General features: G+C 37.3%; 1 protein-coding gene across 1 annotated transcript; it reads left to right on the forward strand.

Annotated features, from left to right (window-relative positions):
* Positions 1-53: 53 nt before the first annotated feature.
* On the forward strand, positions 54-24,514 carry ITM2B (integral membrane protein 2B). Its single transcript, XM_081547512.1, has 6 exons — positions 54-363; positions 19,020-19,148; positions 20,611-20,817; positions 21,648-21,758; positions 22,518-22,668; positions 23,776-24,514. The coding sequence occupies exons 1-6, from the start codon at positions 247-249 to the stop codon at positions 23,859-23,861; spliced, it is 801 nt and encodes a 266-aa protein (XP_081403638.1). The 5' UTR covers positions 54-246; the 3' UTR covers positions 23,862-24,514.
* Positions 24,515-24,813: the final 299 nt, after the last annotated feature.

Genomic DNA, 24,813 nt, shown 5'->3' on the forward strand with positions numbered 1-24,813 from the left:
TCGGCCCGCCCCCCGGCCCCGCCCCCGGTGGGGAGCGAGCCGTCTCCGCCCTCGCCCCCGAGCTGCGAGGCTGCAGGACTGGTGCCGCAGTCGCCGCTTCGGCCACCGCGCAGCTGCCGGTCCATCTCCGCCACCGCTTAGCCGCGCTCGGAGCCCGGCCGAGGAGGCTGCCGCCGCCGCCAGGAGCCCGCAGCCCGCGCCCCGAGCCCGCCGTCGCCGCCCTCCGAGGGCGCCCCAGGCCGCGCCATGGTGAAGGTGACGTTCAACTCGGCTCTGGCCCAGAAGGAGGCCAAGAAGGACGAGTCCAAGAGCGGCGAGGAGGCGCTCATCATCCCTCCGGACGCCGTTGCCGTGGACTGCAAGGTCCGAGGGCCGGGGCTCGGGGAAGTGGGCCCTCTGGGGCCCCCCGGGAGAGCTGCGCGGAGCCAGGGCGGCTATGCGTCCCGGGGCAGCGCGGGGCGCGCGCGGGACGGGGGTCCCCGAGAGGCCGAGGGCTCCCTTTTCTCGGGTTGCTCCGCGTTCTTGTCCGGCGCAGCTTCTTTGTAAGAAAGTGCGTGTGCAGAAAGCGGTGCCCGGCGCGGGATCGGGGGTTTGGGGGGCTCCGGGGGAGGAGGATTAGAGAACCGGGCCGAGTGCACGGTCCTGGGTGCAGTCGAGGAATGTGCGTGGGGCCGGGCCGGGGTTCGTTCCACCTGGAGACCGGCGGCGACATGCAAAACGACAAAACAACAACAAGACTTTGGCACGTCCTCCCAATATAAATAATGTCCCTAAGATGGCTGACATCATTACAAGCCCAAACCGCAGTTGCTTCCGTACTTTCGTTTCCAGGCTGAACTGCACTGGGACTAAGTCCGGCTCCTGTAAGCCTCTTAATTTTAAAAGCGTGTTTTTTTTGTTTTTTTTTTTCTTTAACCTTCTCTTTTTCCACGGCCCTTTGGTAGCGGCAGGTTAACTTCGCCGTGGGGTCTAGAGAGACAGGGAGCGGGCGAGGGGAGAAAGCAAGGTGATGGTCTGCTCAGAATAGGTTCTGGCTGTTCACTTTATAACTGAAATATTCCCGGTAAAGGTCACTGATTACTATCTGGATGTTAGTGTAAAACCGACAGTTCACTTTTGAATTATATCAGCAACTTTACGAGAACCCCTTAAGCTAAGTGAAACTAAACAAACTTGTCCTACGTTTTTTGCAAAATTGCCCTTCATCCCTTTTAAAATTGTCCTCCGTCCCTTTAAAAACTGTTCTTTGTTTTACAAAATCCTCCTTTTAGCCCTAAGCAAAAATCCGGAGAGGAATTATTATGGTGCTCCAGTAATACTCATTTAGGATGTGATTGTGATTGTTTCAGAAGTTGAATAAACAGGAAAGGTTCACAACCTTTCTACCAGATCTTCTTCAGGCTGCAAAAATTTAATCCTATAGAAATTAGTTCTAGAATTATTTAAGCTCCGTAACTTTTAATTTTTTTTGTTAGCATTTTTGAAGACCTGCTATAAGTAGGGTAAACTTAGTTTTAACTTTAAAAAACCCGGTAACTTGTGCACGTATAAGCACTGTTTTTTAATATTTTACCACTACTGGGAAACACAGTGTGAAAAATATTTGAAAATACAGTGTTAATCTGGACGTGCCTGTACTGGGTTTTTGGAAATGTTCTAGTTAAAAACACAAATGTCAGGAGTTGATTTTTAAATGACTGTCTTGCCTTGAAATAGGAAGTGGACCGATTCCCTAAAAGGATTAAGCATTTTGGTATTGGTATTGTTTGCCTGAATCCATTGCAAACAGTCTAGGTTTTAGAGAAAATGTTTGGACTCCACAGAGGACAATTCCAGCAGCAAATTATTATCTGAGCTCTGTATTTGTCTTAACATTCATTGCACCTAAGTTAGATTGATAGTCAGGTACCCCATCATAACAGGCTGAAATACATATACAGAGATTAAGTAGATTTTAATCCTATTACATATCTTTTAAAAAATCCTATGAACAAATACAATTCCTCTCGTTAAAAAAGAGAGGAAGAAAGGATCCGATGATGTCACTTCAGATAGCTTTTCCTTGTTCCTGTTGTGAAGGAGATTTGAAACGCTGGACAAAAATCAGAAATAATTTGCTGGGCAGCTGTAAATCTGATTTTGGACATTTATTGTCATTTTTCTCAGATCCCCATATCCAAAGAAAAATACTGGAACTAAGCTGTGAGGGCCTGTCTTTCTTTATAACCACACAGCAGTCATGGATGAACTGGCAGATACAAAATGACTAATTCTTTTTCGAGCTGTGAACTCAAAGACCTCTTAAGTGAGTGACAGAATATTGCTGTACATTAGAAGGAGAATCATTATAACCCGTCAGTCACTTAACCGTAAATGCAAACCTTACTTAGTAACAGGCATTTGCAGGCAGTCTCTTAGAGCTTGGACAGTGATTACATAATGTTCTCTGACTCCTTCGTGTGACTATACCGTGACCACTGAGTTTGCCTCTCCAAATTCTGCACAGAATCAGCCTTCCTGTGTTTGCCTGAGGCATTTCCTTGCCTGGTTGGTCAAGAGGATCCGGTTTAGCTAGTTATGAGCAAGAACTCCTGAACAAGAATTTTGAGTATCTTTAACTCTCTCAGACCACAGTGTCCTGAAGACCATTGTTTCTCCAGATGTACCCTTAAGGATCACCTGGTATCACCTGGGATTCTGGTTTAAAAATGCAGATTCTTCAGACCTTCTGCAGTAGAGAGTTCTGATCCCTCCAGTCGGCTGGCTTATGTAACTCACATTCCAGAACTTTTACACTGCTCCTGTCTTTTGCTGTTTCTTTAGCTCTTTTCTCTGGAAGCTGTTGCATTGTCCCATCTTTCAGATTTGTCTTTTCAGTAGCTATTAATCCCAGCAGCCACGTCTGTGGATTATATTGTCTCAACTAGCTTGCTGTTTATTATTCTTTCTCTACATTTCCCCCTAGGTTTTATGTAAATAGAGGTGAATTTGAAATTATGCGTATTTTATGTGAGAGGCAGCAATTCATTCATGAACGTCTGTGTTTTTACTTTGAACTTTGAAACATTGTTTGTTATATACGTGTAAATATCAAAGAAAATACTTAATGTCCTGAGTCAGAAGTCCCAGTTTTGTCAGTACACAATGGCTTGATCTTGGGCTTAAGTTTTTTTTTTTAAAGAGTTCTTTATGTGTAAGATGACAGGGTAGGACCAGATGGTCTGTAGAGGACTCTTCCAGTTTTAAAATTCTATGAAAATGGCAAGAATTACATAATTATATTTGGCAGGAATCAGATTGTTTTAACTGTGAAAAATAACAGTTCCCCTCTCACCCTAACTAGACTGTTACTTTTTTTCCTCCCCTTGTTCAGCTTGTTACATGCCTTCCTCTTATTAAGTAGCTGTGGGTCACGGAGAAAGGAGATGGCTAGAGGTATTATGTAATAAGCTAAATTTTCATTTTGGGTTACCTCACTGTAGAACAGTAGCTGTCAATAACTCCTGTTGTCATGCCTGATTATGAAATGCCTTTCCCAGTATCAGGCCTCAAAGAAGCTCAAGTTTTCTTCGTAGGTATCCCTGTAAATTGTTTTGCTGATAAATAATGTTGCCTCTTCTCTGCAGTGCATTGTAGTTGTAGACATCCTTAAAAGGAAAAGTGAAATGCTTGTGGAAGGGAAAGAACGGGCAGGATGGAAGCCTGAGTGAAGGACTACTAATCCAGTAAGTTCTGAGTCACCCATCACAAAACGGCTATCTCCATCCTAATTCTTTTCACTTTCTGGCATTTCTCTCTGCATAAAACAGGACTGGTCATTTAGCTTTTTGGTGATGTTGGTGTTCATTTTATTTTTTGTTTGGGGGGAGGTAGAGGGGAGGAGGAACATAAAATCTGATGCCATATACTGAGATGTTTTGGTCTTTAGAGAAGGGATGGGGAGCTTGGTTCCCTTTAACAAAATTGCGTATCATTACCCTGTTGTATAATTTAGTGTCAGTAAAACATTGGCCAGCAAAAACTTGACAGTCACTGCATTTTAGTTCTTCGTGAGGGTATTGATATCTGAAGTGAGGATTTAGTGCTGGGAGATAAATTAATTGCCCCTGTGCATACCAAGTGACCTTGGCAGGATCTCTTGTGCACACATGCCTCATGGGCGGCTGCTGCTCCAGAGGGTGGAAAAATTATACGTTGTGTAGCTGGAAACTGCCCCAAGACCCTGCTTGGGGTCTTCCCAGTGTCACCTTAAACATAATCTTCTTCAGACTAGATAGAACCGAATATATTATTCTTGGCAAAATCATAAACCTGTAAGACATTTTGTAATTCAGCTCAGCCATATTAGAGATTTAGGTGAATAGAAGTATTACTTTAACCAGAAATATCTCTTGGAACACATGGTACAGGCCTATTTAAATTGACTTAGAATTTAACTTTAAAAATTTTCAATATGTATTGCTAGAGCTTGATGTGAGTTGGGACATTGTATTTCTTATTTGTTCTCTCATACCCTAACTTAAATACCTGGAATGTCTATTTAAAAGGCATTTCTTTTTCCCCGAAAGGAAAATGCTTTCTGAATTCATGGCATAACTAAAACTTCTTGAACTCTTTTGTTTATCACAGTGTCAGCAGAGGAGGAGCCAGAAAAAAATTTGTGTCTTTTCAAAATGACATCAGTGAATCCATCCTCTAAAACTCTTTGGTAAACTTGTCACTTTTTATTAGAGCTTCGACTAAAGGAGTTAAGGACTTTGCCATCAAAGGACTTTTTCAGGCCATAGCTGCTGCCTGTTAAAAATAAAGGATTTGACAGTGCTGAGTTTCTGAATGTGGTGGTTTTTGTCAAAATGCTGTAGAAAGCAGTAACACTGGAGTTATGTTTTCAAGAAGCTTATGTGTAAAGAGTTATTTCCTGTCTTTCCTATTTACTTTGCACGGCTTAACAATGAAAATTTTACAGGGTAGACAACTGAAAGCTGAAAATTAGAAATTTTGTCACAGATATGACCCTAAGAATATCATAAAAAATCATTCAATTGTGATTTTCCCTTTTAATCAGTGTTTATGATACATATACTTAATAGCTTTAAATAATCCTATTTTATGTTACCAACAATTGAGCAAAATTGTTTGTAAACAATTGAAGTTTTTTTGAACTCTTGAATTGATCAAAGGGAAACAAAGAACTTAATAACTTAATGAAGTATTTCTATAATTCTGTCATTTGGGGGGACAATCAAGTAACATGAACATAGACTTATGCAGAAGAATTTCAAAAAAAATGAAAAAATTACTCTTGTTTTTATGATAGAGGGATATTCTAATTTTTCATTTAATATTAATATTTATCATTGATAAATGATACTAACATTGATAAGTTTCTAGCAGTAACTATATGAGCTAGAGCTAAGATATATTTGTCAGAAGATAAACTAATGTTGAAATTAAATTTGCACAGTTTATAAATCCTAAACATTTTCAAATTAAATATGTAGGGAATTTATTTGGGAAATTGATACTAAGTGGGTGTGAAGTATTGAGTACTTTAAGATTCTGAAATATTTGCGTAAACCTTTTTTGGCATAGTTGAATTTCATATTTTAAAAAAGGTTTAACGAAGTTTTGTATGTGAATGTTTTTAACTTTTAATGCCAAAATTAATCTTGGATTGTTTTCTCTGCTTTAAATATGATTATGATGTTTAAAATTTTGTAATATAAAAACCTAAAAGGTAAGTTGCATTATTAAGTCACTGCAACATCTAGAAGAGGAATCATTTTTATGCTGGGAAAAATGACTTTTAAGGGTCAGTCCATCTAGGTCTGCAGTTTTTTTGGGGGTGGGGGTGGGAGGACACTGTGTGGCTTTTGTGGGATCTCACTTTCCCGACCAGGATTTGAACCCTGGCCATGAGAGAAAGCCTGGAATCCTCACCACTAGGCCACTAGGGAACCTAGGTCTGCATTTCTTAAAATTCATATTTTTTTCAGCCAGCCTCTCTAGTATTTCATTTCTGTTGTATATACTGTGGCAGTTTTTTCATTTTTCATTTTCTAGTTTTCTCTTCAATTTATTTTACCTTGCTTTCATTTTTGCTAGGAAGAGTTTCCCAATCCCATCATTTTTAGCTCTAGCAAAAACTAGGCATGTTAAGCAGAGATGGCAAACTCAATACTCTCGGGCCCAAGTAGATGTTTTAGTGAAGCTATGCTTTTTTCTTTTTTCATTTTTTTGCATATTAAGCAACTTAGAATGTTCTTCATTTTCATTTAAAAAGTGAAGGATCCAATGTTGCTTGATCCTCCAGGTTTTAAAGGCAAGCTGGAATAGGTTTCATTTAAAACTTGATTTTTAAATATTAACAACTAATTCATACAAGAATTTCATGCAGAAACATGGACGACTGACACAGGCCACCGTTTTACAGTCTCCTTTACAGTGGGGAGCAGAACTGGCAGATTATGGCCTACTGCCTGTTTTTGTATAACCCATGAGCTAAGAATGATTTTTTTTTTTAAATATATTTTTAGATGTTTGGGGAGAAATAATCAATTTCTCCCATTTGCCCCAGTTCCCTCACAATCGAAAAAGGGGTATCGTTGGGGGAGGCACACTGTCTACTTATTGAGAACTCAGACTAGGCAGTTTATACTTGAAGGGTTTAGATTCTGTCTCTACAGTCTACTGCGATACTTCGGGTAAGTTACTACAACTCTCTTTGTCTTTCTCCATCAGCTAACTGGGGAATAAGATAATTTGTAAAAAGTGTATCACAATACCTGGAACAGCATATGACTCAGTAGGTGCTATTATTACTACTACAGATTTTTTTTTTTAATGATTCAAACTTTTATTTGGCACTGCTGCATCTTAAGGATTTCTGGAAGTAGACTTTAGGGTGGATGTGCCTGTGTGTTCAGTCATGTCCAACTCTTTGCGACCCCACGCACTGTAGCCCACCAGGCTCCTCTGTCTGTGGGGTTTTCCGGGCAAGAATACTGAAGTGTGTTGCCCTTTCCTCCTTCCTCCAGGGAATTGAACCTGGGGCTCCTGTGTCTCCTGCATTGCAGGGGGACTCTTTACCCTCTCAGCCATAGGGGAAACCAGGCAGAAGTAGAAAATTAATGAAGCAGGGCAATTACTCATTTTGTACTGTTTTTTATAGACTAATACTTCAAACTCAACACTGTTTTCAGATAGTGTTAGAGCCTACTGGCAAAGGTTAGTATTATTACCTGGGTCTGATAACTTGGGCAAGTCCCCCAACCTCCCAAGCCCCAGTTCCCTCACTTGTAAAATACTATAATGGCACTGACTTTAAGTAGTGTTCTTGTGGTAGAATTAACAGTCCCTGGTACATAGAAACTCATTAAATGTTAGCACTTTCCCCCAATCCCCATCTGTTAAAAGTCCCATTTTTACCCCCCTCATCATTCTTTTGTTGGAATGTTAACTTCTTGTGTTACTATTATTGCTTATCCCTACCTCACATGTCAATTAAATTACAGTATTGTTGATAAGTAACACCCTGCTCCCCCGAGATACTCTGCCAAAGAGTCATTCCTGCAGCTTAAAAATCCTTAGCATTCAGTAGCTATATCCATTTTTGTATAGAAGTATTTCTTATTACAGAATAGAATGTTGATATAATTTTATAAATTTAATTTGGGGTTTAACCAAAGTAATACTTAGTTTTAAAATGCAAATAACTGTCCTGCCCTATCTCTGAAGAATGCACTGTTTTTTGGGAACCCACTTTGTACATTAATAGTTCTCAAACTTTTTGGTCTCAGGACCCCTTTGTACTCTTAAAAATTGTTGAGGGTCCCAAAGAGCTTTTGATTTATGTTAGTTATATTTATTGATATTTACTGTATTCAAAATTAAAACAATATTTATTGATTTAAAATAATACAAAACCTATAACATGTTAGCAAAAATAACATTTATAAATAACAATTTCCATATAACCAACAGATTTTCAGAACAGTAAGAGCAACGTCATTTAAAATTTTTACCCTTTACTAAGTGGCTTAATAGAAGACAGCTGAATTCTCCAGTTGGCTTCTGTGCTGTGTCACACATTCATCTTCTGGGAAACTCCACTGTACACTGTCCAGGGAATGAGAATGGAGGGGGAAAGTTGTTATTTTTATTACAAAATTAGTTTTGACATTGTGGACCCCGCTGACATTGTGGTGCATCAGAGTAATGTAGTATAACTTTTTCTACTTCCTTTCTTGTACAAAGCCATTTTTATTTTCCCTGAATTTGATAATTGGCTTCTTGAGTCAAGAGAGGGTTACTTAATTTTCTGCGTATTGCTAGTTCATCCTCAATGTCTCTGACGAACTTTCAGATAACAAACTTTCATATCTACAAACTTATCAGATAATTTACCGAGTTTTCTGTTTTTCTTGGTGATAATTCACTTGTCATTCTTCAGTCTTTCCACCCAGATGGTTGTACTCTAGGTATGTGGCTGCACAGATGTCCTGAGAGTAATTACTATCCTTGAATTATTCTGCCTTTGCCTCAATCCTCCGTTGGATCTTCAGTTTTATAAATCCAAGAAACAGCATTTGAGATGAATTTTTTTTTTAAACCTGTCTGAGAATCTTGACTCTGTCTTCACATTTAATTGATAATTTATCTGGGCATAGAATTCTAGGTTAGCTGTAATTTTCTTTCAGCATTTTAATGGCGTTGCTCCATCTTTTAGTCTGATGCCATTCTGATTCCTGCTTCTTTGAATATGACCACTTTTGTTTTAGTTTCCCTCGAGAAGCTTGAGATTTTTTTCCTTATGCTTTCAGCTTTTAAAATTTCTATTGACATACTTTATCTTCTGTCATTTCCATTTTCTGGCTTACGGTTTATTTGTTTATCCCTTTACTATCACTCTGTTGAGCTTTCAGGAGGAAGTAAAGATGACTGTTTAACTGGAAATCAATAACAGGACTTTCAACTCAGCTCTCTTCATAGCTTTAAGACTTATTAGATCGTTTTATTTAAGATTGAAAATAGACTTTTAATGATAATAATAGATAACAATAGGAATAGTAGATAATAATAGGAAACCATGTTCATTTTTATTAGCATCAGTTTAAGGTCTGACAGGATAACCTATAGAGAGGCATCTACTTGTCTCCTTTTTTAATATTCCAAAATTGTCTTTTCATGAGTAATTTTAGACACAGCTCCCTCACTGCCAACTTCATGATTTTTGCTTTGTGGCTTTATTTCTCTTAACTTTACTAGCTTCATTTTTGTAATAACATCTTGCCATCTTTGAAATCTTTATATCCTAGTGAGCCTGAGTTATTTTCCTTCATTGTTTTTCCTTTATATGCATATGATTTAAATACTTTTTGTTACTATCCTTTGTTAGTTTGATGAATAATAGAGAAAAATTCTATTAACTTCGTCAACACTTTAATAAAAACAACACTACTGTTGTAATAGTTAACACATCGTGCTTCCTATGAGTGTGACTCAATTTGAGTAAACCTATTAGGGAAAAGCTGTAGAAACTCAGGTCATTTCTGGCTGGATATTTATCTGTAAAATGACGTATTAGACTAAATGACCTCTCACGGCTCTTGCATAGAGGATCGTTTCTTTCTAAGAAGTATACCAATCACATACTCAGAGGCTGCTGTTGCATGACCAGACCTTATGCTAAGAAGTTAAAATTTACTGAACGCCCAACCTTCAAAAAACCCCTAGTGTAACTCAGACCGACCAACTATGTAAACCAAATTAATCACAACCTACTTAAATATCTATCTGTTTTCACAAGAAAACAACCCTCCTTGGTCCAAGAAAGAGGCGAGTAGTAGGGTAAAGGAGTGAAATCAAATGACTGCTGAATGTCCACTGTACGTGTATTTGGTGCTAGGCATAGGTTCAAAGCACGTTTTACATGTTCACTGCTGCTGCTGCTAAGTCGTTTCAGTCGTGTCCGACTCTGTTCACTATATAGATACAAATATCTGTGATCTCAGGAACTGGAATTATTTTTTTCTAATATTCATTTTGTATAACTTCCAAATTTCTGAACTTGGACAGAAGATATAGCTTTCCACCTTCGAATTATTTTATGCTTTTAAAAGACCTATACTTGGAATTTTCTTGTCAAAAATTCTGCATTTTAAATGGAATGACTCATATTTGAATACAAATGTATAATTATCTTGTTGAATGACACTAAAATCGAAGATTTATACAAAAATGAGTCCAGGACAGGTTTGCTCCCCCCCAATCTTGACACATAATTCTATGATGAATTATAGAGCAGTGCATTCCTATCATACTTGAAAATTTTTGGAAGATGGTTGATACTCTCATTCAGTATGAAATCATGATTCAGCCAGTAGCAGAAGAAATCTGTCTTGACCAATTTGTCTTGACCAGTATCCCTTGATATTGGAATATCTGTCTTGACCAATATCCCTGGAAAAGACTGTTACTAACAGTAAATGTCATTTGTATATAATAATGTTGTTTACAAACATCTGTCTGTTAGTGCTAGTCTAGGTTTTTCTTTTGACTACCCACTACCTTTATATCTCACTAATGTGAATTTGAAAACCTGATGAAATATTACACTTCTCTTCAGTGTAAATGGAATAAACACTATATAGAAATGGTCATTTTTTAAAATAAGTAGAAAGAAGAACAGAAGATTTTAAGGTATTCCTATATTAATATTCTGCTATGTACCAGATACTCTGCTTGCTCCTAATGTAAAAAGTGATTAAGTGACAGTCCAGCACTAAAAGCATTTACAGCCTGATCTTTTTCTTTTTTATAGCTCTGGCCTATTTTTTTGTTTAACCTCGGCCTGTGCTAATTTTACATAATGCCAATAATTTGGTTCAGATTTTGTATTTCTCACAGTAGTTAAATTGTTACGCAGTGGATTTAAATTGTTAATTTTTTAATTCCTGTTTTGCCGTTTGTGTCATAGGATTTGTTAACAAATAAAGGACGTTAAAGAGAAATGGGTTTTGTAGACATTATAATTTTAGATTAGTTTCTGTTTTGAAAAATCTCTCCCTACTCAAGTGTAAAATCATGCAATAACCTTATTATCCATATAATGCCAATCAGTTGGAAAACTGCTCCCTTTTTGCATCTCATACACAAGATTTCTCATGTGGACTTTCTCACATGGTTGAGATAGTAGCAGTCTTACTTAACTTGAAAAATCAAATCAGAAGATAAAATTCAGTTTTACTTATTTAAATAAGCAAGAGAAACTGCAAACATCTTTGATGGCTTTTTAGATTTTTTAGCTTCTTAGTCATAGATTTTTGTGTTTTACATATAGCAGAATATCTTTGGCAACCAGTTAATGCTGTTAATGGTGAACAGGTTGCTGGATCATGTTTTTTTGATGCTTTCATGATGGGAAAGAAAGCTAACGTAGAAGCCAGGTGACTAGAACAAGTGCCAGTGGTAAATGAATGACATTGCTATTCTACATGATGGTAATCAGATGGAGCAGTTGCCTATATTACTTCAGTGGTTTGAAGAGTCTAGTTGGAAAATTATTTTGGAAATATTTTAAAATAGATCTTAAGTGATGACCGAGGTTTTTATTTTTAATTCTTATTGGAATAGGAAGTCATTTTCTTTTCCTCTCTAGTAATGTCTTTTTGTTTTTTTTTTAAGGTGATTAAAAGAGCATGTTTATTGTCACCATTACAGTCATCAAACATTCACTGAGGGCCCCTTCTATACAATGCTTGTGCTAAATAAAAATTGATTGTTTTTTCCTGATCTATCTCAGGGACTACTCCAAAATAGTAATGTCTTTTTTAATTGGCTTTTTCAGTACTTTGCTGTTCAGTTGAGTTGCTCAGTCGTGTCCGACTCTTTGCAACCCCGTGGACCGAAGCACACCATGCTTCTCTGTCCATCACCAACTCCCGGAGCTTGCTCAAACTCATGTCCTTCGAGTCAGTGATGCCATCCAACCATCTCATCCTCTGCCATCCCCTTCTCCTGCCTTCAATCTTTCATTTAATGGGGTCTTAGGAAAAAACCCTCTTCTTGCTCTTCATAAGCTGGGAAAGGAGAGGAGTTCAGATTTATTGGAGTATTAGTTACATACTGAAAATTTCAGCCCCTCGAAGTTGATCCAGTTCTCTTAATTTTGACCAATATATGCAGTTGTGTGATCACCACAATCAAGATGCAGAATATTTTCCTCACCTCACAGTGTTCTTTCATATCACTTTGTAGTCTGTCCTAGTTTTCTGTTCCTATAATTTACCTTTTCCAGAACCTCATACCGATGGTATTACACCGGGAGTGGCTGTCCGTCATTCTCATTGTTCCTGTCCTGAGAACTGGGCGTCATCTCGAACATCTTTGATGCCCACAGTTCTTGGACCATAGCTTTCCCTGAGCTTATCCAATATCCGGCTCCTTTCTGTCACCATTTTTGCTTATGCCATTCATGCTTGGATTTATTCTTTGCAAAAGAATACCTGTTCTGTCATTTAAAGGATTAAGATGCTTTGTTCACCATATTAATCTAGTCTCTAAAGCCCAGAACTCTGAATCCTTTTATGTGGAGAAGTGGTTTAAAATTAGATACTCAGAAGGAATCATACATACCTTGTCATAGGTATGGAAGTGAAGATTGAAGTTCAAAACTAAGTGACTTTGTAGAAAAGAACTTAGAATGTTTGGTCTTCACTAGGAAGAAAATGATGAGGAAAGAGTTGAGAAAACTAGAAAATAGATGAGAAGTTTATTTATGAAAATTTGAGTTGTTAGATTTTTTTAAATGTTGGCAGCTAATTCTATATTTTGTAAAACAGTATACAGGCTAAACAGCACACCCATGGGCAGCCAGCCTATGCATCCCCATATTTATACATATTACTGAATGTGTTTTTAAAAGTACATATTTTGAAATAAACTAAATCTACTTTTGACACTACTCTGAGTTGAATAAATTGTATTTTTTCCCTGTATTTCAATATTTATATTAAAGTGTTTTTACATCATCACGTTCTTTTTCTTTTTTGTAATACGATTTTTAACTCTGAGAGATATTTTCCTCTTTGGTAATTCTGGTTCTTACAGCATTGTTGTTACATTTGCTCTAATAATGCAAAGTAATATTTCTGGGAGCTTTGAAAAAATGTCTCCTCATTCATTCTGCAAAGAAGGCTCATGAAGTAAATTGTTAGTGTGGAACAGAATAAAAATTATATGAAAACCCTTGCATCTTGTCTGAGTTCAGTTTATAATTGAAGCACATTTACTAAAGCCTCTTAGGGAACTCATTGAGGTGACCTAATTCTTAACTAATTGAAGTACCAGAACCAAATTTATCCTTCGTTTTGCTTAAGATATAATTGGTTAAATAATTTTACTTTATAATATGGTGAAAAGATTCGTTAGAACCAGAGATTAGTAGTGTCAGAGTGATAATGCATTTGAAGCAGTTTCTTTCTATTCCTACTGTGGAGGGTGACAAGGGTGATTATGGGCCAGCGTGTGCTTCAGCATCTTCATGTAAAAACTGGGGTAAAAACTTGAGATTTTAGGAAGATTAATGAGATGATAATTGTATAGCACCTGTGGGAGTTCTTTTACCTTATCAGCATGATTTAAGGTGCACCAGTTTTATTGCAGTACCAGGGGAGGAAATGTCTGTTACTTATTTAAATTAGGCCAAATGAAGTTATAGTTCTCAGTGAAGATGTTCTTGTTCGTTAGTGGTTTTCCTTTTTCTTACTCTAGTGGTTAATTATGAAATAATCCAAACATACAAAAAAAAAGTTTAGAGTACCATTTATGTTTTTTTAAATGTTAAATATGTGGTGTCATTTTATAATCCAACTTGACTTTTTTGGTTCAGAATTCTGTTTCTGAGATTAATCTCAAAGTCAGCAGTGCTATTTGGTTTCATTTAGGCTTTAATTGTATGAACCTTTAATACTTTATTCTTTACTTGATGGACATATAAGTTATTTCCAATTTTTTTCTTAATGACCATTCTGCAGTTATCATTATTGAGCCTCTTTCTGTGTACAGAAGTGTTCATCTAGGGTTATAGTGCTAGGAATGGAATTACTGACTTGTAAGATATATACATACCTTTAATTGTATTAGATCTTGCCAGATTGTCATTCAAAACATTTGTACCAGCTCCTGTCTTTAACTGTGTGAAATTCTCAATTCCCATCGTGCCACACTTTCTCCAGCACTGGTGTTGTTAGACTTGATTTTATTGCTGAGTGTATAGGAACTCAGTTGATATTTTTATCTCTCACTCCCCATATTGAAATAAACTTTATAGGTGGTAGGACTTCCTTGGCCATCTCGTGGTTGGGAGTCTGCCTGCCAGTGCAGTGGACATGGATTCAGTCCCTGGTCTGGGAAGATTCCTCATGCCAAGGGGCAGCTAAGCCCATGCACCACAACTCCTGAGCCTGTGCACCCTAGAGCCCATGCTCTGCAACAGGAGGAGCCACTGCAGTGAGAAGCCCACGCATAGCAACAAAGACCCAGAGCAGCCAAAAAATTTAAAAAAAGAACAACAACTTAACAGTCAGTAAAATACACTTGTTTTATGTATATACTTTGATTGAAATTATGGTCATTGTATGAAGTCATACATCCACCACCACTCATGATATGAAACATTTCCATCATCCTAAAAAGTTTCCCCTTGGCTCTTCTATCTTCCTTTCACCCTGACAGCCACTAAGCTGCTTTCTGTCATTGTAGTTTTTCCTTTTCATAGCTAGTCTTTTGTGTTGGAATTTTTTCACTCTAATGTTTTTGAGATTGAGTGTGATTAAACCACACTCTATTTATCCATGCATCAGTTAGTGGATAGTTACGTTGTTTCTGGTTTGGGGCTATTATGAATAATGATGCTATGACTATGTATAAATGTTTGACCTGTTGATTTTTAATCACTGATCTTCAGCAATTTTGCTGAACTCTAATTAGTTTGAATAATGTGGCTTTCTCAGATTTTCTTCATAGACAGTTATATCACTTAACATAATGACAGCTTTGTATTCTTTTTTCTAATCTTCTTTTCTGTTCATGTTCTGTCATTTTTGTACTGCGTAGGATCTCTAGGACAGTGTTCAAACGAAAACAAAAAATCAGTTCTAGTGAGCATCCTCATATTCCTGACTTGAGAGGTTATGGTTTAACTCTGAAGCTTAACCGTTACATATGAGGTTTGGGACAGATTTTTGATCATTAACCTTTTTCACGTTAATGAATTTCAACTGTTCTAGTTTGAAAAGAGATTTCATTATGAATGGGAGTGAGAGTTTATCAAATGCATTTTCTACATATTTTGAGATGGTCATGGGGCTTTTCTTTAATCTTATATGTGGCTTTTTTTTCCTCTGAGCTTACTCTTTCAAGTTTCAAAATTTAGTTATTTGAAATACATTTTTAAATCACTTAGGTTAAAAACTTTTCTGTCTTGAATATGCTTTCATCCCTTCTCCGTGACTAAGACTGTAATAAAAGAACATCATTTAACTGTCATGCATACTGTTAATTTTGACTGAAAATTGCTTAAGGTCTCAGCCATATCTTAATCACATTTGAATTTCCCACAGGATGTAGCACAGTACGTTGCAAATAACAGGCTCTTTTTTTTTTTTTTTAAGTCTTTATTGAATTTGTTGCTTTTGTTTTATGTTTTGGTTTTTGGCCATAAGGCATGTGGGATCTTGGCTCCCTGACATGGGATTGAACCCATACCTCCTGCATTGGAAGGTGAAGTCTTAACCACTGGACCACCAGGGAAGTCCCAAATAACAGGCTCTTAATGTTGAACTGGGCTAAGTATTTAGGGCTACTATTCTTTGCTGAAGAGCCACAGTCTCTTGTGGGTTAATAAATTCTTATGTTGTCCCCACATTTCATTACCATGCTGGCTGTTGCTGTAACTTTGGGGGTCATTAAAAAATAACCAAGTTTTAAAGCTTTCAAATTTGATCCACTCATCAATTATTTATTGAGTGCCAACTAAATGCCAAGGCTGGCTTGGTGCTACCATACTAACTGTAGAGGAATTCAGAGAAAACAAGAGATTAGTTAGACTTTGAAGACCTGGTACTTCTTTTCTGAAATAAATGATTGTATAAGTTAGATTCTTTTGAGAAATTTAAATTTTTATTGCTGTAGTCCTGAAATGTGATTTTTGAATGAACAAGAGATAGCATGTTACGTAAAGTACCTCTGTGACCCGCCCCAGTAACTTCTCCATTCTCATTTCTGTACCAGTCGCCACCATGTTGGGGACTCTAGCCATACCCCAGGTGACTGTGGAGATGTCACGCGTTCTGGTTATTCATTCTTTGCCCTACATATAATGCCCTTTAACTCCATCTTCTGTGCAGTTAATGAGTATTTGTCCTTCATTCCACTCCAGTATTTTCTCCCCTGGGAAGTCTTTCCCAAATCAGTCCTCCTGGGTTGTCTACCTTCTCCTATTAGAGCTTGTATCATATTTATGTTCTTTTTTGTAGATTGATTTTCCAGGCTGACCTGAATGCTCTCTTTCTTGGCCGTGGCTAAATACCCAGTCCTGGCACAGCACTTGGCCCATAGTAGACATTTATAATTTAGTCTTGAAAATATTGCTCGTTGACCCATTAAAAATGATAGAGCAAAAGGCCTGGAAACTTGTCATCAAATTAACAGTTGGGACTGCATATTCCTTTACGAGGGTCTGCCCATGCTCTCCGGCTGCTCCTTGAAGGGCCACTACTGAAGAGGGCCTGCCAAAACAGGCGGGTGTTGTACACACATCTGATGGTCTCAGCAGCTGATACCAAATGTTTAGAAGTTTCTGTTTCCATCTGTCATTTTCATCTCCCCACCCTGCCTCCACCCTAGAATTAATTATCCTAGGAACTGTTTCCTATCTTCTTAGATATTTATGTCAGACAAGGGCTCAAGCAAAATTCTGTATGTTCTTTGGTATTCGGGTTTCATAATACCTGATGACTCCATGGAATTCTGGTAACTTTCTGTTCACAGATGGGATGTCTTATCTGACCTGATAAATCCCTTAGGTTTATTCTCTGGTACACACTACTTCCTTGCAATACACTTGTCCTCTTAAGTATCCATACAGTCCGTTGACAGGTACACCTACCACAGCAAAGTGTGATGATCTCACAGCATCTGAGTTAATCCCTAGATTGAGAGACATTTTTTCTACAATGTTGCTTCCTACAGTGTTGAAACTTCAACCAACCCAGGTGCCTTAAATTGTCCTTGGTTGGCTGGTACACCTGGGCTTGGGCTTTTCCTGAGTGATATCAAGTTAAGATTCCTCATCTTAGAATTGAAAACATAACTTTAGCTTTCATTCTTTCCTGTCTGAACTATTGCTTATCTGAACTCTTTCCTATCTGAACTCAACTATATCCAATGTTGTTTTTTGTTGTTGTTGTTTTGTTTTGTTTTGGCTGTGCCACGTGACTTGCAGGATCCCTGTTCCTCGACCAGGGACTGATCCCCGGCCAAGGCATTGGAAGTTCGGAGTCCAATCCCTGGACCACCGGAGAATTCCCTCCAGCATCGTTCATACAGTTTTCATTCCTAATTTTTAAGTTATATCCTATTTATATATGTAGTTGTGGGGTCAAGTCTACTTTGTCCTTTAACCTATCCCATAGTGAGTTTTCCAAGTAAAGGTCAGAGTTACGTACAGTACTTCAGAGGCTGTACACACATACTGCTTACTAGGTCATCTTTTATTATGTTGGTTTCAAGTCCATTGGAGCCTTTCGTTTGCTGTCTGTACTGTTTTTTGAGCCACTGGTTATATAACACCAGCAGCTAATCTCATTTGTTTGTTAGCTCTTTGCACATAAACCTGGGTACAGATAAGAAGTTAGCTGTAACTTTGAAATGGCAGGGTGGAAGGACTGAGTTAGAAGGGCAAGTGTATCTAAGGACTGTGAATATCTTGATTTTTGGTGATGTTTCAGGGCTAAATTACCTCCTTGAATGGGTCGGAATCAGAATTCTAACAATTGCATTACTAGTTGTATGTCTCTTAATCATTAAGTTTTTCTTACTGAGTCTTTCCTCAATTTTCTACTGCTTCTACCTTTAAAGTGAAAAACTTTGTTAAACTGGGATTCTTTAGGGTGGAGCTATGCATTAATGGAATTATTTCTGAATATGTTTGTCCTACTTCTTTGAGATTCTGATTATTTAAAGAATCTGTTTAATATATTTGGTCTGTCCCAGTTTTCCTGTTAATTTTTCTTGTGTTTGGTTAGGAACGGTTTTGTACCTAGTGTGAAATATTAACTACCTGAAGCAGGCTGACATATAATTTTATGAATAGCCTCACATACCCTGAAGTTGTAATACACAAGACGTGCATGCCTGCTCAGTCATGTGCCACTCTTTGTGACCCCATGGACTACAGCCCGCCAGACTCCTCTGTCCATGAAATTTTCCAGGCAAGAACACTGGAGTAGGTAGGTTGCCATTTCCTTCTCCAGGGGATCTTCTTGACCCAAGGATTAACCTGAATCTCCTGCATTGGCAGGCAGATTCTTTACCACTGAGCCATAGGGGAAGCCCAATACACAAGACTCAGCACCATAATTTTGTGTGACAAAGTTGTAGCCTTTTCTGAATTTTTAAATATTAGAAGATATTTTAACCACAAAAATTAAGCACAGAAAGTAGAAATTGTTGAGTATGTTATTGATTGCTCTAGAGGTATGGGTGGCAGGTGGGATGTTCAAAGTCAGAAGTCAAGACCTCTCCCAAGGGCCTGGTGTCTCAGGTCAGGAGGCGTCGTGCTGGGGCCTGGTGCCACCACTGAATCATTCCTGGTGAATTGTGAGTAGAGACCTGACTTCTTTGGTCTTTTGTATTTTTGTTTACAAAGTGATAATTCTTAAGGTTTCTTTCAGGCTTGACATTTCTGTGGTTCTTCCTGGAGATAAGATACTGACCATCAGCCTTTCACATTTCAGGACCCGGATGAAGTGGTTCCAGTTGGCCAGAGAAGAGCTTGGTGTTGGTGCATGTGCTTTGGACTGGCGTTTATGCTCGCAGGCGTCATTCTAGGGGGAGCGTACCTGTACAAATATTTTGCACTTCAAGTAAGTGGGAAAATGCTAAGAACACTTCTGCCTTTCCTTCACCTGTGCTAGAAAATTGGCCCAAACTTACTCTAAGCCTGCGCTTTTTGTCTGTGGCCTTTTAGCCAGAGTGGTGGTTGTGTTTTCTGGTTATGTTGAAAAATTCCCTGAGCGTAAGTTCGCTGAGCCTATTAGACAGTCATTAAAAGCAGAATAACATTGTTTTGAAATGCTGCTGACTGAAGGATATAGCTTGCTGGGTGATTTTTCAAAACTGACTAACCCGTCATTTTCCTACCATAATTAATAGCTAAGTTATAGGATTTTTCAGTTGCCAATTGAATAAATATACCAGCCTCAGATGTCATGTTGATAAACTGTAATTTATTGGACCGACATTTTGGGCTTCTGGGCCCAGGGCGCACTTGTTCCGCTTCTCTCTGCCTCTTTCTTAGCCGTTGGTTTATCTTAAGGCAATAATGCTGATGTGATTTAGGATGAAAGTTGTTTGTAATTTATTACAGAATAGGAATCTCGGTGGATTGAGACATAGTTTTTTTCTTCTGATTACAATATTAAGATTTATGATCTCTCTTTTGTGACTTATTTCTCTGGCGATAATTCAGTAGGTTTATTTCATTTAATATACCAGAATTTGGAGAAACTGTTGACAAATAGATTTTATTAAAATAATGAAACATTCTATAGAGAATGTGTAAGTTTTGTGCTCATTTTCTGTATGTTTGAGATAATAGCATGGTGACAGACAATAGTGAAATACGAGTCATCTTTCTTAATGCAGCTTTTTATAAGAAATGTATTTTTGATATAAAAAATCATTGCAGTTCCACTTTCTAGAGATATTTGTTGATCTATCTTTTTGTTATATGCTCATAATCTTTATTATGTATGCCTACTTAAAAAAATCTTTATAATGATTTGCTGTAATCTGATATTTTCCACTTAATTGTGATATATTTTAAGGAAAAATGAGAGCTACCTGTATGCCTGTAGAAATGACAGAAAAACCATCCCTTTTTTGGCTAATAAGAGAAAAATCATGTAATCAGTGAATCACAGCAAAATTAAAAGTATATTCTTTAAGAAAAATATTCCTGGTTTTTTAATATATTCCTTTTATAAAATTAAGGCCCACAGGTAGAAAGAGGCCTGCGTGTTTCTTCAGATTTACTTGTCACCAGATGGATAATTGCTTTTATAGTCTATTTTTAATCAAATACAAAAAGTAAAGGAGAAATCAACTGCTTTTTTCCTTGTGAAACCGTTTTTTTTTTTTACAATACTTCAAAACCTGATCTTAAAGAATGTGTTAACTCTGTAATTAAACTGTCTGACTTGTCATCTAAAAGTAGGAGTTTGCAAGCAAAATGCTATTTAGATAAAGGTGGCAGCTTAAGTAATACTTACATTTAAAAACCTGTCTCCCACTGCATTGCTGAAATAGTGTTTAAACTCTCTATAGCCAGATGACGTCTACTACTGTGGAATAAAGTACATCAAAGATGATGTCATCTTAAATGAGCCTTCTGCAGACGCCCCAGCCGCTCGCTACCAGACCATTGAGGAAAATATCAAGATCTTTGAGGAAGACGAGGTGGAATTCATCAGTGTGCCTGTCCCCGAGTTTGCAGACAGTGACCCTGCCAATATCGTTCATGACTTTAACAAGGTGAGCCGGGTGCCCTGAGCTGTAAAGAATGCAGGTCCCTTGATGGATGCTTTTGTAGTTTTGATTTTAATATTGGCTAATTTATTCTAATTACGGTTTACTGTTTGAAAAGAAGATTTTAAAAAAGGCCTTGGGTTTTTTCTGCCCTACAAGAAAATCTCCAACATTTGATGGGCCCTTTGTCTGAGGCCAGCCCTCAGGGAACCTACTTTTTCTCCCCTTTCCTTGTCTGTCTGAACGCACACCAGATGCTGTTCCTTCTCTGCTGCTAAATTGCTTTTAGAAATCTAAATATTTACATGTTTTGGTTTAACTCATTTTAATCCTCAGAACCATCCTGTTGAGTTAAGTCTTTCTCAATCATGGTTTCTCATCTGAACCACAAGAACAGAGTCATTTAATTGACTTATTTCAGTCAATTTCATCCAGTTCTCTGGTGGATGGTAGTGACTAGCCAATACTTTCTAGATGCATCAGAGAGAAGTTAATTTTTATATACAATAGATGGATGCCTTGGAGGGTGTGATGGTTTATAAGTGCAGGGACTAAGTCTCTTAATCAGATGATAGGGTATTGGAGTTAATTTTAATAGTTTGTGGTTATCTGATCAGTATGTAAATACTGACTAGTAGCAGAATTTCCTTTCCCCTTACTACTTCCATTCCTATCCTACCAAATTCTTGATTTGTTGAAATGCAAGTGATTGACACATTCTAAAGCCAACCCATTTTAATGGTACAAATTGTTCTTAAAAATCCAGTTGCTGCCTGTTTGTATATCTGTAATATTTATACGTGAATCTAACAAAAATATTACCTTTTTCTTCCCAGAAACTCACTGCGTATTTGGATCTTAACCTGGATAAGTGCTATGTGATTCCTCTGAACACTTCCATTGTCATGCCACCCAAAAACCTATTGGAGTTACTTATTAACATAAAGGTATAAAACTTTCAGATACTTCTTATTATTGATGCTATTACAGGATCTTGGAATTCCTTATTGAGAAATTAGCCCTTTAGGAGCCCATCTTACTGACAGTATAGCTAATCATCTTATGACAAGTAACTGAGACTGGTAGTTTGGGGTTTTTTCCCCTGTCTCTTTTAATATTTTATTTATTGAAATCAATATGTGATTTCTTAAATTATATCATATTTAAGTTTTCCTAAAGGGCCAGAGAATAAACAGTAGGCTTTTAAGAAATAAGGTCTGTGTTGCAGCTATTCAATTTTGATGCCATAGACAATATAGAAACAAATGGGCACAACTATACTCCAATAAAACTTTTTAAAAATTATTTATTTATTTATTTTTGGCTGCAGTTGGGTCTTCGTTGCAGCGTGCAGGCTTTCTCTAGTTGTGGTGCATGGGCTTCTCATTGTGGTGGCTTCTCTTGTTGCAGAGCATGGGTTCTAGGGTGCATGGGCTTCAGTAGTTATGGCTCTCGGGCCTCGTTTTCTTGTGGCATATGGAATCATCCCAGAGCATGGATCGAACTGTGTCCCCTGCATTGGCAGGCAGATTCTTAACCACTGGCCCATCAGAGAAGTCCCCAGCTAAACTTTATAACAGGTGGTGGGTGATAGCTTGTCAATCTCTGTTTTGTATTATAATCTCTAAAAATTTTGTTTCTTTTCCTTGTCTGTTCAATGTATGTTTTGAGATAATCCATGTAATATAATTCTTTTCCAAATGTAGGCTGGGACCTACTTGCCTCAGTCATATCTGATTCATGAACACATGGTCATCACTGATCGCATTGAAAACATTGATCACCTGGGTTTCTACATTTATCGACTGTGCCGTGACAAGGAAACTTACAAACTGCAACGCAGAGAAACCATTAAAGGTAATACTTTTGAATGTTAAGAGTGTTGGCAGAAAAGTTTGTTTCACTTCATTGTGTTAAATTAGACTTAGTTGTAAGCTTGTCATTGTTACCAATACATTGGCCATGAGTAAGAAATAAAACTATATTGTACACCGTATAATATTTCTAGATTACTGAAGAATCACCTTGATTCTAAATCTACTCTTTTCAGATGTAGAGAATAGGTGAATGTGAAATTCATTTCCTAGATGTGCTGTTAGTTCAGTTTCCACATGGTCAACCTGTCTGCCTTTCCATCCTCCCACTTTGGTTCAGCCATACTATGCAAGGCTTCTGCTTACCCAGAGAGTCTCTAAAGTAGCTCTCAGGAGTGTACTCAGGTTCTAAGCAGAGTGTGCCTCTTGGATCACACTGAAGATAACCACAGTCAGATTAGTTAGAAAGGAACTGGACTGAAGAATTAAAAGCATTGACACAACTAAGGTAGCTTTGCCAAATCGCTTAACCTTTGTTTTCTCACATGATGATGTTATCTCCTCATTTCTTTTCAAGATCATTGAAAAAATAAAATGAAAGTACAGGTGACAGAGCTTTAGAAAGGAAGACATGCCACGCAGATACACACTATGATGTGATTTCTTTGAAATTGTGGCACCTGGTTAAATGCATTCCTGGCTTTTGTTAGCACTTTTGATGATTCTGATCTACTGTTTGATGATACTTTGATGATGAGTTACCTGAAACCTGAGGCTTGATGTCTTACATTGTGTGGTTCATAATTTTTTTAAAGCCATAATTTTACATATAATAAAATTCACCCGTTTTTAGTGTGTAGTTCTGAATTTCAACAGATCATCACCATATCAAGATATAGAATGTTTCTGTTACCTTCAAGGTCATAAATTTAAATGTATGGCATTGTTATTGTTATCAACCCTATAAAGATACTTAGTTTAGAAAAGAGCAGAAATTGTTTTCTGCCATGTTAAAACAAATCAAACTACAGAAGTTAATGGACTAGATTGAGTAAACTATTTGTATATGTCTGAATAATAGCTGTGAAGATTAATATGAATATTTATTACCGAAGAACCAGAAATTTAAAAAACTTTTCCTTTCAAACAGGTATTCAGAAACGTGAAGCCAGCATCTGTGCTACGATTCGGCATTTTGAGAACAGATTTGCCGTGGAAACTTTAATTTGCTCTTGAACAGCCAAGAAAAACCTAATGGAGAGAAATTTAATACCACAGCATAACCCCACCCTTTGTATTTTGTGCAGTGATTATTTTTTAAAAAATCTTCTTTCATGTAAGTAGCACATAGGGCTTCACGATTTTTTCATCTCATTAACTCAATTAAAACCATTATCTTTAAAAATCTTTTTTTCTTTCCAAGTGTGGTGTCTTTTATCTTGAATTAGTTATATGAAGTCGTAGCTAATAGTACACTTCACCATAGAGCTTAGGTATTAAGAAGTGTTTAAATCTCATTAATCCATGTATCCAGATTTTTGTGTTTTAATTATGCATTTTTAAGAAGAGAGGTTCTCTAATAATCACATATATGCATACGTAAAAATGGACCACAGGGACTTACTGGTAGCTGTTGCCCTGCTACTTAGGTTGTTAGAGCATTTTAGCACACATTTTAATTTTCTCCTCTAATTAAAATGTGTAGTATTTTCAGTGTCATATTTAACTATTTAGAGTATGATTTCCACCTCGATGTTTTAATATTCTAGGCATCTGGTGTAATGATATTTTAGAAACTGTTTGGAATTTAAGGAATAACTTGTATTACTAATTTGTATAATCTCTACCTGTGCAATGGAATATAAATATCACAAAGTTGTTTGACTAAAGGACTGTGTGTTGTTTTTCCCATATAATAAAACCAAAGAGTAATTTGGTTCTTCATATCTTGAGGTAATCCATATTAAAGAAGAAAGTATTTCTTAAAAATCCAGTTCTCTATATACAGTGGGTAAAGTCATAGGTTTTATAACTATATTCTTCATGGATACTGTTGAAGTAACATCTAAGACTCAAGATGCTGTTTAAACATTTTGAAGTAATGTTTTTGTATTTAATGGAAGGGCTATCATTAAACCTAAACTTTCCAAGGAGCATAAACTAAAGTGCTTTCCTGGGAATGTCTCCT

Source organism: Giraffa tippelskirchi, chromosome 12 (genome assembly GCF_054371585.1).
Source record: "Giraffa tippelskirchi isolate mGirTip1 chromosome 12, T2T-mGirTip1v1.2.pri, whole genome shotgun sequence".
NCBI classification, from domain to species: Eukaryota; Metazoa; Chordata; class Mammalia; order Artiodactyla; family Giraffidae; genus Giraffa; species Giraffa tippelskirchi.